Here is a 14,049-nt window from a genome sequence, read left to right as displayed (position 1 = left end):
CTAAAGGATGGCAAAATACATTGTGAACCAATAAACACTTTCTCAAAATTTCTAAATTTTTTCTCAAAAGTCTTGAGAAACAGGATTATAGAGCAGAGATATTTTTAAGTCATACTTTTTACAGCAGAAACAACAATCTTTACATTTAATAATCTGTACCTCATAAAGTGTGTTATACGTTGTAACGGTCACTGTATTTGTGTGCAGCATCAACCTTTCTCCAAGAAGTGTGAAAAGACTGTGAGTATGCATGATTTCAACCTTCCTCCTGTAAGAGAAAACAACACCATTAGGCACATGCCAAGCATGATGAGCATTTTAAGTAAATGCAAGATAAAACCCAAAAACCAAATATTTTGATGCTGTACTAAAAAGCTCCCAAGCTTGTTATTTTATACAAATTTAAAATATTTCCCACAATGAATTCAATTGTATAAATATACAAAGGTTCTCAGAAAACAATGTCATGTTTAGGATGGGCTTTTGTAAAAAATAAATCACGCATCATTCTCAAAGTCAACTCCTATCTTACTCAGGGTAAGAAAGTTCAAAATGTGTACAGGCTGGTTAAAATGTTATCACTGAAGAACACACCTTTTGTCACATCACAAAAACTCAGGACAATCCAGCTTCATACTTTCCAATATCAATCACAGATTTGTTTAGGTTGGAAGCAATCACAGTGGGTGATCTGGGCCAGCCTCCCTCAGACTGCCCAAGCAATCTGTGTGTGTTAATACTTATATCTATATCATATATCTATATCTATATCTATATTATATCTATATCTATGGATGGATTTTTCAGTACCACCTTTCTTCTTTATATATCATATCTAATGAAGCCAAAATAATTCAATTGTGGAATAACACGTTGTAATGAAAAAGAAATAAAATCCTGAATATTTATGAAATTCTATGTGATTGAAGTGTATTTCACATCTAGGATCCAAAACTACTCAAATCTTTAAAAAGTGGAGAGGGAAGCAGCTCACATCTATGAATTCCCCTTGTCCCTAAACCCCACCCTTTTCAAACGAGATATAACATCATAAATAGAGTATTTCTCATAGTTTGCATCATTAACTTTACTAACTACTATAATGGATATGAAATAAAAATCATTTTTCAAAAGAAATAATAATCTATATTAAAGTAGCAGAAAAAAAATTAAATAGGATCCAGTAATGTTTATAAAAATTTCATGCATTCAAAAGCTAAGAAACTGCATTTTCATGATTACCAGTGAAAATAACACATAAATTATATAGGTCCATTCTAGAACTTTTGAAATTAATAGATTATTTCATAATTTTCAAAGTAAGTACCACAAAAGAGGGTTGCAACAACTTACAACATTGTGTACTTTTCTGTGCACAGAAGGGAGTTCACAAGTTACTTACAAGAAAACCTACAAGCATTCAACCTTTTAAGGTATTTTCTAGCAGACAGAAGTAGAAATCCATTGGGAGGTTTAAATGCATGAGTAAAACCCAAAGGTAAACAACTATTATTTCAAGTGATGGCATATCAAATGTGGCAGAGAAGGAGAAAAACAGGATTTTGTCAGCTGTTAAACAAAGTATTCTATCATCACAGATTACAAATAAAAATCAATTAAGTTATTCAGGTTCTCATCTAAGATATTACTGGTAATTTCTGAGAATCAATTACTTCTACTCATCAGTGATGTGTGTATATGTGAACTACAGCAACAGTAATTGGTTTAGTACCTACATATTTGTTAGTAATATTGTATTGGCTTAGGTTTCATAAATCATGTAGCATCTCTTTATGTGATCCTGCTTCAGCGTATTATAATGCAATGTCAGCTTCCTGTACTGTGAAACAGGAACATAAGTACTTTATAATTTTTGTGGCTGACTTCCATTTTATAAAGTCATGTGTATGCACATATATGTATGTGAACAAAAAGGCACAAGCACCAGTCGTAAAACATGAAATTAAAGGGTGTTTTTACTTGCTAAAATCTACATAAAATATGCACATTTGCAGATGTTCAGAGGTCTAAAAATTTAAAAAGAACTTTGTAAGTTACACAGAGTATTCAAGGGGATTTCAATCACTCCAATTACATGAAAAATAAAGTTAATTTTTGCTAAGTACATATGTTCACTTAACAATGGAAACTACACTGAAACATCCATAATTGCAAGTAGATGTTAAATTAAAATTTCAGCCTCTGAAAATTCTTCCTTCTTTTTTTATAACCATAGAATCATAGAATATGAGTTTGGAGGGACCCACAAGGATCACAGAGTCCAACACCTGGCCCTGCATAGCACCATCCCCAAGAGTCACACACCATGTGCCCGAGAGTATTGTCCAAACACTTCCCGAACTCTGTCAGAATGGTGCTGAAACACTTTTTCCTGACATCCAACCTAAACCTCCTCTGATTCAGCTTCATGCTGTTTCCTTGAGTCCTGTCACTGTGAGCACAGAGCAGAGATCAGTGTCTGCCTCTTCTCTTCCCCTCACAAGGAAGTTGTAACTGCCATGAGGTCTCCCCTCAGTCTCCTCCAGGCTGAACAGACCAAGTGCCCTCAGCCACTCCTCATGTGGCTTCCCCTCTAGACCCTTCACCATCCTTGTCCCTCCTTTGGACACTCTCTAACAGTTTAATGTCTTTCTTATACTGTGGCATCCAACACTGCTCTCAACACTCGAGGTGAGGCCGCCCAGCGCAGAACAGGACAATCCCCTCCTTTACCTGGCTCGCAATGCTGTGCCTGATGCACCCAGGACATAAGTTGCTACTTGATTTTCTGGGTAAGTGATAAATATTTTAAACAAATGCACTTATCTGAATACAACCAGGCTTCTGACAAGTCAAACCTTCATCTATATCATACTTAATACAACTCATATCAATGTGAATGACTTTTACTAAGTAATGTTTGGAAAGTCCTTGGAGATTCTTGAGTGGACTATCAATTTGCTTTATTAATTCCCAGAACAGTATTCGACTTGCTGGATCCCAAAGGAAAAATCCCATTTAGAAGCATATTCTCAGCTAACTGTCTCTCAATTATACAGTCATGCTTTATTGATCTTACTGAGAAAAGCATTTCTAGCAATACTACACTCTGGCTGGACTCCTACCTCCTTTCCTTTCAAATGAGGCTTATATGATGAAGTCTCTTGTGAAGCATGTGGTTAATTTTTATAATACACAGCCTCCCACTAAAATGCCATTTTGGGCTAATCCCAGCAGGGATCTTAACACCACATGTAGAAGGGAAAAATGAGCAACAGTAGGCTATGCAGCACTGCATGATTGTTAGTGCTTTCTTGACACTATAATATGGAAGATCAGACTAAGTAAACCCAGTTTGAGACATCAGGTCTTTTCAAATGGAAATATTTCTCGCTGCCACATTTTCTATGTTATATTTCTTGCACAGAGATATGTCCTTACCACCTTTTTTTTTTAAACATCACTTGCTCGATGTATCTGCTTTCCCTTCAGAAACATTCTCATGTCAATAATATATTCTATTTCATTTTTCCCATCCTTCTAAAACTATTTTAAGAAGTACTGCCCTGAAAATTTTATTGCAATGACACTGATAATTCCAGAATCAAATTTTAGATCACACTCATATGTTTCCTGTTAACTTTAGCGGAACATGCAATATATAGTTATAAGATGTATTTCTGGAAAATGTCCTTCCCTTGTTTTAAGACTTGAGCTTCAGTATATAGTATATCTGAAAAACAAGCCGTGTATTGTTTCAAGCATCACAGTAACAGCAAGTTAATTGGAAAAAAATATTTATCTGATTTATAAAGCTAACAGTGTACAAATTATTAATCAGAGAACCTAATAATTTTATTTCTAAAGACTGACAAATAATATGCAGCAATGATGACAAAAAGACAAGAAGTATTGTGAACTTAAATACACCACTCCAAAAATTTTAAAACAACACTTACTTATGACCCAAATGTTTAAGAAAATATCCAAGGACCTTCAAAGCTTGCACCCATATACTTTCACTTTTGGAAGCCAGTAACTTATAAATTACTCTAAAACAGAAAAACAAATTCAAGCTCAAACATCACATATATAGATTGTATTACTAAACATCACATATATAGCCTGTATTTCACTGAGCAAGGATAGTTATTAATAAATAAATAAATATAACAATTTACAGAAAATAGGACATACTGAAAGAATCAAGCGCAGTGTAAGAAGTCAATTATGAAGTCTTGAGGCAGGAGACATGGTTTAGTTTGGTTCAGGTCAGTGTTTTATAACAGTAAGTAACATTCTATACTTCTCTCTTGGAACAACTAAATAAAAGACAGTCTGAGCAGTTGTAGCATAGGACAGGAGAATCAGACTGGAACACATAAGGTCATATCCTGGATCACCTGGATGCTAGTGAAAATCTTCTTTCATTACACTCTCCGTCTTAAAATCCTGGATTAAAAAAAAAAAGTTCCTCAAATATTAACTAGTCTAATTATTAAATATTTACTTAATATGATAGGTTTAAGCACAAATTGTGCAGTCTTTCAGAAAGGAAACCAGCCTTGATCTGAAGTCACCCAGAGACAAAACATTACCCTTGTCCTGCACTGCTCTGCAACAAATTTTTGAATTTATATTTTAGTTTCCCTTTCGAATTAGCTTGGCTTCAGCTTTTAGCCATTCTTTCTAATCTCTCTCCACTAAAGAGTGCTTTTTCAGATAGTATCTTCCTCTTTTGAAATGACTTCTGCTATTACCAATTGACCTCTGAGCTTTTCTCATCTGACATCCAAGGCAAATGAACCGCTTATTTTATGTAAAGCTTTGGGAGTGTTTTGTTTTGGTTATCAAACACTTAAAAGTTGCAATTCTGTGCATTCTCCCCACTGCTACAACACAGACTTTCAAATATAAAGACTGCAGAATAAAACACTTTTAATATCAGTACAACCAATATTAAATAAAGATGCCTCCAGTCTTCCAGATCAGACCTACCCTTCTTCAAAAAATGACAGGAATAGAATTCTGTTTGAATACAAACTATAGGCAGTCCTATAGCAAAGTCCTAACCATGAGTCCTCCCTTCAACAAGCACTGTCATTCAAACAGTTTTAAGTATATATCTTTGCACAAAGATCCTAGCACTTAGGCAAAATGGAGCTTGAATTTATCAAGTAGTAGATGCTGTGGGTTTTTTTCCCTTTTACAAGCACCTTCCATTTTCAAAAGCATCTTCAGAGCAGCACAACATAAAATTTCATAGTAATATTAAATTATTAGTATTAAAATTATTAGGACCTGAAAAAAATTATATTACCAAATTAGGCATAAACCTTCCCCCCAAAAAAACCCACTTCTTTGGGAATTATCAGTTACAGTAATTTCACGAATACAAGCCGCACTGAGTATAAGCTGCATCTCTGGGTGTTGGTAAATATTTCCTTCTTTGTCCATGAATAAGCCACACCTGAGTATAAGCTGCTCTGTCGTTCGCGGCGAGGACCCGCGTGCAACAAAATTGCCAATTAGTAACAGAACCGAGGCAGGGCGGGGTTTACTGGCTCGGCTCAGGCTGTGCAGGCTCGGCACGCTCGGGGCTGCCGACGGGACCAGGTGGCCCAGCTCGGCACTGCCGCTCGGCAGGGCCGCTCGGGGCCAGTCGCTGCTGCCACTGGGCTCGGTCACCACGGCCCGGCGCTGCCCCGCGGTGGCAGGCAGGGACGGAGCCCCCTCACTCCTATGGCAGCGGGCAGGGACGGAGCACCCCGCCGACTCCCCGAGCCGTGGCAGTGGCGGCCCGGGGCCCCCGCCGCCTCCCCGAGCTGTGGCAGTGGCGGCCCGGGGCCCCCGCCCCGAGCCACGGCAATAGCAGCACGGGGTCCCCCCGTCTCTACCCTGGGCTGCGGCAGAGGAAGGAAGGAGAGAGCTCTCCCTCCTCTCTCCCCACCCCCCGTGCTGCCTGCAGGGATCCAGGTTCCACCCACGGCGCAACAGAGTAACAATTTGCAACAAACGCGAAATTCCGGCTTTTACTGCTCAGCTCGGCACTCTGGTTGGCACTTCTGAGGTTGTAAATGTCAGAAAATTATTCACATATTAGCCGCTCCTGAGTATAAGCCGCATTTCCGGTTTGGGAGAAAAATCTTAGTCAAAATGGTGCGGCTTGTATTCATGAAATTACTGTATGTAGAATTATTAATTCTACAACCAAACAGATAAACATATTCATTCCACTCTTTACAGACAGAATTTGAGAGCCTAGGGTACAATTTCTTGTTTTCCTCTTCTTCTCCCCAGAGAATGTTAAACATACAAAGAAAGAATATTTAAAATTATTCTGAGATAAATACATGGCTATTTGATGCATCTTGTTAATTACACATTCTATTTGAGACTGAGGCAAGTAAAACAGTGCAGTTACTTTGAAATATCATAATGATAATCTTAAATGGAAACTCTCTTTTTCCTCCAACCTGTTGAAATCACTCATTTTGTCAAAAAATCAATCCTAAGTTAATGAAATTGAAGTTTAAAAGATCAGCAAGTGTGATATTTATGTGAAAAAAAGCAAACTGGAGAGTGGTGATACTGGAACTACTTTTAAGGTATTTTCTCACTTCACTGTCTTACCGTATCCCATTTCTCTGATCAAAGGCAGGAATCATGGATGCTGGATGTTCGGACATTAGTGCCACTAGCAGCTGCAGCACATCATGAATATTTTCATCCTGTATGACAAGCACCAATGTTATTCTACAAACTAACTTCCACAACAAGCTTCCCACAGAGCAGGTACAATTAGTTACAATAAAAGATAGGTAATTACAGAAATGTACCTCGTGCATTGTCAATAAGTAATTTAATATGCTCTGCAGCTCATCTTCTTTCACTCCCCGATCCTAAGGAAAAAAAAAAGACCCATTATTCAGAGAAAATGCATTCCTCAGGTTTTGATAAGCAATCCTTGGACCTAGAAAGATAATCCTATAGCTTTTTTATTTGAACTTAAGAGACTAAATTCTCCCTATCAATCTACTGTTTTTATCACACTGACTGTTCAAAACAGTATGAGGTCAGATTCTTTCAGTGTGGGCTCTCAGATACTACAAACTATTACTGTTGCTCCTCCAGTTTGAGAGACAGAACAGAAAATACTGGTTTTTAGTCTAATCTCAAATGGCAGATTATCCCTCAAAGAGTAGCATTGAGTTGTAACAGAAAGAGTCCTGCGCCATTTCTACCAGTGGTAGAACCAACAAGAAGGATAAAGCAATAATTAGTTTGACAACTGCAATTATCTTTTTCATTTGACCATTTTATTACAATTTGTTAAAATGCGACAATTATTTAAATTAAAACATAGTTTATATATTGAATATAAATATATTAGACATTTGATAAAATATACTTGGCATACTTTGGTGAGGTTATTAAGTAATTTTGTATGGATTTACTACTTCTCTGTTGATTAGAAGGATGTGCATGAACATTAGATTAACCAGAAGAAGACTCAATACTGGACAGGCATTACTGATTTTCTACCATTACAAAGATACTATTACAAGTATATAACAGATGTCAACGTTTTCATTTTGGAATAGACCATTTTACCTTCAATATAAGTTGTTTCAAGAACAGAAGCATAAATGCCCTTAATGATACGATTTCTTTCTGAGAGGGCCGAGGACCATCTGGAAGAAACAAAATATAGCACTTTTAAATATAATGTAATTCCTTTAATCACTGCAGCTTCCTAAGGAAATCACAGTTCCTACAACAGATTTAGTACTCTACTCTTATGTAAAAGTTCATATTTGCAAATGATATAATTTATAACCTTTCAGAATCACATTTTTCAACACAATATATTTAAGCATAAGTGATGTTACATTTGGAAAAAAATAAATCCATATTATACTTTACTTCATTCTAAAAAAGAAACAGGAAGATGAATGATAGTAATAAGGTGATAGTAATAGAGAGACAGCAATATGTAATAAACAACTTGGAATGACTAAACCATCTGAATGAAAACCAACAGATAAAGGATTTATGAAATACGAGTGGTAGACATTACCTGTAGCAAAAACAAAAACCATTTAACCAAAGAGAAACTACTATCTAAAGAAAATATTCAGTTTAAACGAGGAAAAAAAATGTAATCCATAATACTTCAAACAACTGTGCTTGAAGAAGTATATTATGAAAACAGAAATATCTAAAAAATCCAGAGCTTGAATAATAGTAATTTGAAACTATTTCTATTGCATTTTCCATTCTCCTCTTTCATAAATACCTATGTTGAACTGGAGATTCTTTTGTTAAGTTTCTGCATTTCAGACAATGCATTGGCATAGACAGTCTTCAATTTTTTACAGTAAAAATAAATGCAACTTAAATTATTTTCCCATCAGCCATTTCATCTAACACTGACAAGTACAGATCAAAGTTTAAAAACAGTCTATTTCTCATTATTATTTCCAATCTAGATGAAGATAACTTTTTAATGGAGATTCTCTAATTGTCTTTGGTGATGCTCTTTGAAGTGAAGTCGTTGCTTTACACACAGTAATTCAAGTTTGCAACAAGGGAAAACCTTAAGGGAAGGTATGTTTGTTTCACTAGGAGGAACAAAAAGAATGGCTAATATACTCAAGATTTCTTCCCTGTTTAGGAGGGGAAAGACGAGAGCTGTGCACTCTTCTGATAAAAGCAAATAAATCTCAAGCTCCTCACTCACTATTTGTAAGAACACTAAGGTTACTGTAGTAAAAAAAAATCAATCAGGCTCTAAAGGTATAAGACTAGTTTATATTAATTAATTCTAGTGGTACCATGAAACACCTGTTTTCCACTGTAAAAAGAGAAGGTAGTTGGATTTTTGTTGGTTTTTTCGCTATGTACAATTACAGTAATTTCACGATTACAAGCCGCACTGACTATAAGCCGCATCGCTGGGTATTGGCAAACATTTCGTTCTTTGTCCATACACAAGCCGCACCCAATTATAAGCCGCTCTGTCATTCGCAGTGAGGACCCACGTGCAACAAAGTTGCCAAATAGTAACAGAATCGCGGCATGGCGGGGTTTACTGGCTCGGCTCAGGCCGTGAGGGCTCGGGGTTGCCGATGGGGCCAGGTGGCCCAGCTCGGCACTGCCGCTCGGCGGGGCCGCTTGGGGCCGGCCACCGCCACCGCTGGGCTCGCTCACCCTGGTGCGACGACGCGGTGGCAGGGGGACACGGAGCCCGCTGGCACCCATGGCAGTGGTGGGAGGCAGGGATGGAGCCCCCCCGCTCCCGCGGCACGTGGGGATGGGAGCCCCCGGCCTCCCCCCGAGCTGCGGGGCCAGCAGGAGGGAGCCCCTGCCTCCCCCTGAGCCGTGGGGCCAGCAGGAGGGAGCTCCCCCGCCTCTCCCCCACCCCGTGCTGCCTGCACTGAGCGGCTCCATCCGCCACACAACACAGTAACCAATTTGTAACAATTGCGTAAATGCCGGGTTTTACTGGCAGGCGCTCGACTTGGCAGTTTGCACTGACTTGGTTTGCACTTCTGGGGTTGGAAATGTCAGAAAATTATTCACATATTGGCCGCTCCTGAGTGTAAGCCACATTTCTGGTGTGGGAGCAAAATTTTTGTCAAAACAGTGCGGTTTGTAATCGTGAAATTACTGTATATTAAATATTGCATCAATTCTTAAATATGGTGTGCTCGTTATCAACATGCTATTTTTATCTAATAAATATATAGATATTATATTTTTATATAATTTAGTTATTTTTTCCTCTAATTTAAATGTGTATTTAATTTCTCTAATTGCATGACAGAAGTTTCTTTCTTTGTACACCCTCTTCCCTCCTACACCTTACTGGGATTCAATATATGACAATATCTGAAAACCAGGACTTAAAAAAAAGAAAAATGACATTTTGTTTTTTTCTGAAAGACTGCAATTATGGAAATAGAATACAGACAACGGAGAGGTCTGCAAAACATTTCTATAACAGAAATTGTAAGGACATGTAAAAAAGAAGAGATCCCAATTTAACTGGGAACCTCTTCAAAGACACGTGAGTTTTATACTACTTCTTCATGTACCCACTCATTTCCCTCGAAACGTGTGACAACCTTGAAAAGGATGCTTCAACATGCAAAGGATACCAAAGGAGTTGTTGCTTGGAGTCTATGTACCAAGCAGGTAAAGTGCAATTTTCCCTTCAGTCCTCTAGTACTATTTATTCCTTGCATTTTAGTTGGGTCAAGAAGTTTCACTGCTCTAGAATCAGAAAAAGGGGACAGCTGCTACCCAAAAGAATTCATTAGTTTTAAAAATTAGTTTCAAAAACTGGCAATGAAAAATAAGACAGGCTGGAGAAACCGGAGGCTATGTAACTACCAGACAGCTACAAAGAATGGAAGAAAGGACTGCAGCAGTATGATGTAATGATCATCTGACACAGGCTGAGTAGAATTAATTAAATAGGAAGTTCTAAAGCTACCTAAAGCAGATTTTTTACTATAATTTTTATATCATCACAGTTTTTTACTTCATTACTAATTAAATGACTTCATTCCTAGTGGAAGATTTATTTTAAAAAATGTATTATTGACCAAACAATGGTGTAATTTATCCTATAACAAAAAAACTATACTTTAGCCACACATATACTGAGGCAAAGAAAGACAAATAGATCTTGTTTTTCAGCTGAAACATTGCAAAGTAGGTTTTTTTACTGTCTATCAATCTTTGTGCCCATCACTGCATATATACAATTCAGTGTCACCATCACTCGGACACTGATAGTCAGCACTGCTAAAGACTAAAACCAATCTCAGATTAGATCAGCTATGAAGATAATCCTTTCAAGATCTGGTACAGCAACCATAAATCCGTAATACAAAATAGTAACATTCTTTTTAATTGGTAAAGAGAAAGGATGCCTCCCTTATCCCACACGAGGATGAGTCATGAAAGCATTTCCTGCTTTTAGATTTCTTTATGTATGTATTATTCACACAGCCCATCATTTGCGTCAGATTTTTTAAAATATACAGACATAATAACAGTTAGCCAGCTTTACCCAGACAAAAATACATAAAAAAAAAAAAATTATAATTTTATCCAATTCATCCCTGCAGTATAGAGAATTATAGGGGCATAAACCAAAAGTAAATAAGAGGAAATAAATAAACATATTCACAGAGTTGAGTACAATCAGTACTGATGTGGAAAAAACAACAAACAAACAAAAACCAACCAAACAAAAAACAACCCCCCAAAAAACCTAATCGGGAGCTTTGAATAACAAGAATAATGATTTCTAATTCTGTCTTTGGAAATAAAATTGTGTTACCAGTTCTACCACCAACCAAATGTAAAAATCTTCCATCTGTTCTGATTTTTTATTTTTTTAGTATGTAAAAAACATGATTTTTCTACTCCTTAAATTAATAACACATGATACAGATAGCAGAATCTGATCTCTACACACATATAAATAACATCACATGATATATGGATCACAGAGGACCTGATTTTCTCCCTGCTGTAAATCTAACAAGAATTGAGTTCCTCTCTAACCCAGTTCTTGAAATAACTCTGTGGAACTTTTTCTATCTATAAAATGAGAAACTTTCTCCTAATAATAATGCTTGTAATTCCCACCTCCACAGCTCATGTTCAAAAATATTGGACATGAAAAACATACCTAAAAATTATTTAGCATGATGTACTTTAACCATTGTCAAGAAGGATACATGACACTACTCATAAAGGTAGAACTCACTGAGAGCTAGAGTGCGGAGAACACAGGAAACACCAATAGAGACAGAAATGCTTGGCCATTCAGTTCAGGAATGAACTCAACCACACAGTAGCTGGGAACTTAAACGCACATTTCTCTCGTACAACACAGGCTCTCCAGGGGTGTGGCCACAGTAGCAAGCCTGCCTGACTTCAAGAGTTGGGACAATACTGCCAGGCACAAGGTGTGACTCTTGGGGTGTCCTGCACAGGGCCAGTAATTGGACTTGATGATCCTGATGGGTTCCTTCCAACTCAACATAAAATAAAATCAATACAGAAAGAAGCTATATATTTTAAATACTAATTTTTCACTCCACTGTCTGCTTTGTTCTGTGTTTAGATACTGCAATGGTTGGGTGATCCTATTATCCTTATTCTGTATGATTTAACAAACTATTAAAGGTGTGCATGTGGCACAGCTATAACCCCAGTCTAAGTCTAAAAATAAATAATAAAATTTAGATTTTTTTTCTCTGAAGATTAGCTTGAATTTTTAGGTTTTTTGTATGAAAAATTGAAACAAACAACACCAGAAGAAAAGTGTAACTCCATTTTAAACAAACAACTTGTCTCCACTATGTGAATCTACATCTAAAATGTAAAACCTACTAAGAATAATTATGGACCAAGTTGAGACTTCTACACTCTGAAACAAGAGTTTCCAGTACCTCAGAAGGAAATGGAAATACAAACACGAATTCAGTATTCTGATTCTAAGAAGAAATACCAGTGTGAAACAGGAAACCAATAACTAAAGAGAAGATACAAAACCAAATTTAAAATAAGTATCTGAGCCATTTATTAAAATTCATTTTTAAAAAAGCATTTATACCTCCACGGGTATACCCTGAAGCAGAGTAACTATGTGCAAACAACAGCAAATCAAACTACTAATATTAAAAAGTGTTTCAGTGTCTCCACATACAAGATGACATGCCTAGAAGACAAGAAAACATCACAGTACTGAAATGCCTGCATGAATAAGCTTACTTCCTAATATGACAGCAAATTATTTGATGGCATTTAGCACATGCAGTCAAATTTTAGATATTGGTATGATTTCCAGTAAAGTCTTCTCCAAATTTGAAAAGTTTCATGTCAAGTCAGCCTAGAATTTCAGCTGCAATTTGGCCACATGATGACATTTTTCTGTTTCATACATTAAAATTAATGTTTATAGAAAATGGATCTTTTCTTCCATTTTGAGATATCAAATGTGACTTAAAATACAGCAATTTTAATTTTCACATAAGTGTATTTTTACATTGCAACTTTCTTACTTTAACAATTTTTTTTATACATTATTCTCCATTTCAACAAATTATAAACTTTCTGGCAGTAGTGGCTGCAGGCAGGTAAATAAAAATTAAGATGAAAACAAAATCCTGGAAGAGTTACCTTTTTTTGGAACTACTGGGATTGGTGAAGTTAAGAGATGCAGAAAGCAGAGGTGAAAATAAAAAGCCTTAAGCATAATAACTACATCTACTTCTAAGGACTGTATTCAATGACTGCAAGCCATCCGAATCAGCCAGACCTGCACTTAATGTTAAAAAACCATCTGGCAAAGAAAAGTGATGCAACATCCAGGTGATTAAACTCTTTTTAAAATATATTTTCAGGAACTTTATCAATTGCTAGCAACTAATATGGATTTAATAAAAAATCTTTAATGAAATGAAGTTAATACGAAATTAAATTTAGCTACACATCACCTCAGAAATTACTGTACTTTCATAGTCATTTCCTTGCAAATCACCAGTTATTACAGCTCTATTAGTCAGAGGCAGAAGTTATCTGTGAAACAATAGCAAAAAGAGTCCCAGTGCTGATTTGCATGGAGAAAACTCCATAGCTGCTCTGGGTTTGCACATGAGTTGCTAAGTCATTGATCCTCCTCTCTGATAGGCTGACATTCTTCAACACAACACAAGCCACTCTTACAGATAGAAAAGAAACTACTACTTCTTCATAGTTATATCAATTACACAGGGCTTTCGGCAGGGAAGATGGAAGAGGATCAGGAACAAGGAAGAAAGAAGATATTCAACTTCAAAAAGTCAGGTTTATCTATAAATCTAACTAAAGACAAAATGAGAAAATTCAGATATAATGGGTCATAACATATTTTTTGAAAATATGCATGGCCTCAGTTTATAAAACACCTTCCCTAGTATATGAATGCCTTAGAAATTTTGATTTTTTGTTGTCAAACTGCTGCACCAAGCACCCACTAATTTA

General features: G+C 36.6%; 1 protein-coding gene across 14 annotated transcripts in view; it reads right to left on the bottom strand.

Moving 5' to 3' along the window:
* The window catches only part of NBEA (neurobeachin), a 471,232-nt gene that overhangs the window by 323,836 nt on the left and 133,347 nt on the right, over positions 1-14,049 (bottom strand). For all 14 annotated transcript variants that reach the window (XM_033085485.1, XM_033085506.1, XM_033085530.1 and 11 more), the window contains exons 14-18: positions 7,615-7,694; positions 6,840-6,902; positions 6,634-6,731; positions 3,960-4,052; positions 160-268 (exon numbers count right to left, since the gene is read on the bottom strand). In XM_033085485.1, the coding sequence (XP_032941376.1) occupies positions 160-268; positions 3,960-4,052; positions 6,634-6,731; positions 6,840-6,902; positions 7,615-7,694 (443 nt within the window). The remainder of the gene's footprint in view (positions 1-159; positions 269-3,959; positions 4,053-6,633; positions 6,732-6,839; positions 6,903-7,614; positions 7,695-14,049) is intronic.

The sequence above is a fragment of the Catharus ustulatus genome, chromosome 2, assembly GCF_009819885.2.
Source record: "Catharus ustulatus isolate bCatUst1 chromosome 2, bCatUst1.pri.v2, whole genome shotgun sequence".
NCBI classification, from domain to species: Eukaryota; Metazoa; Chordata; class Aves; order Passeriformes; family Turdidae; genus Catharus; species Catharus ustulatus.
This window is presented reverse-complemented; position numbering and strand designations above follow the sequence as displayed.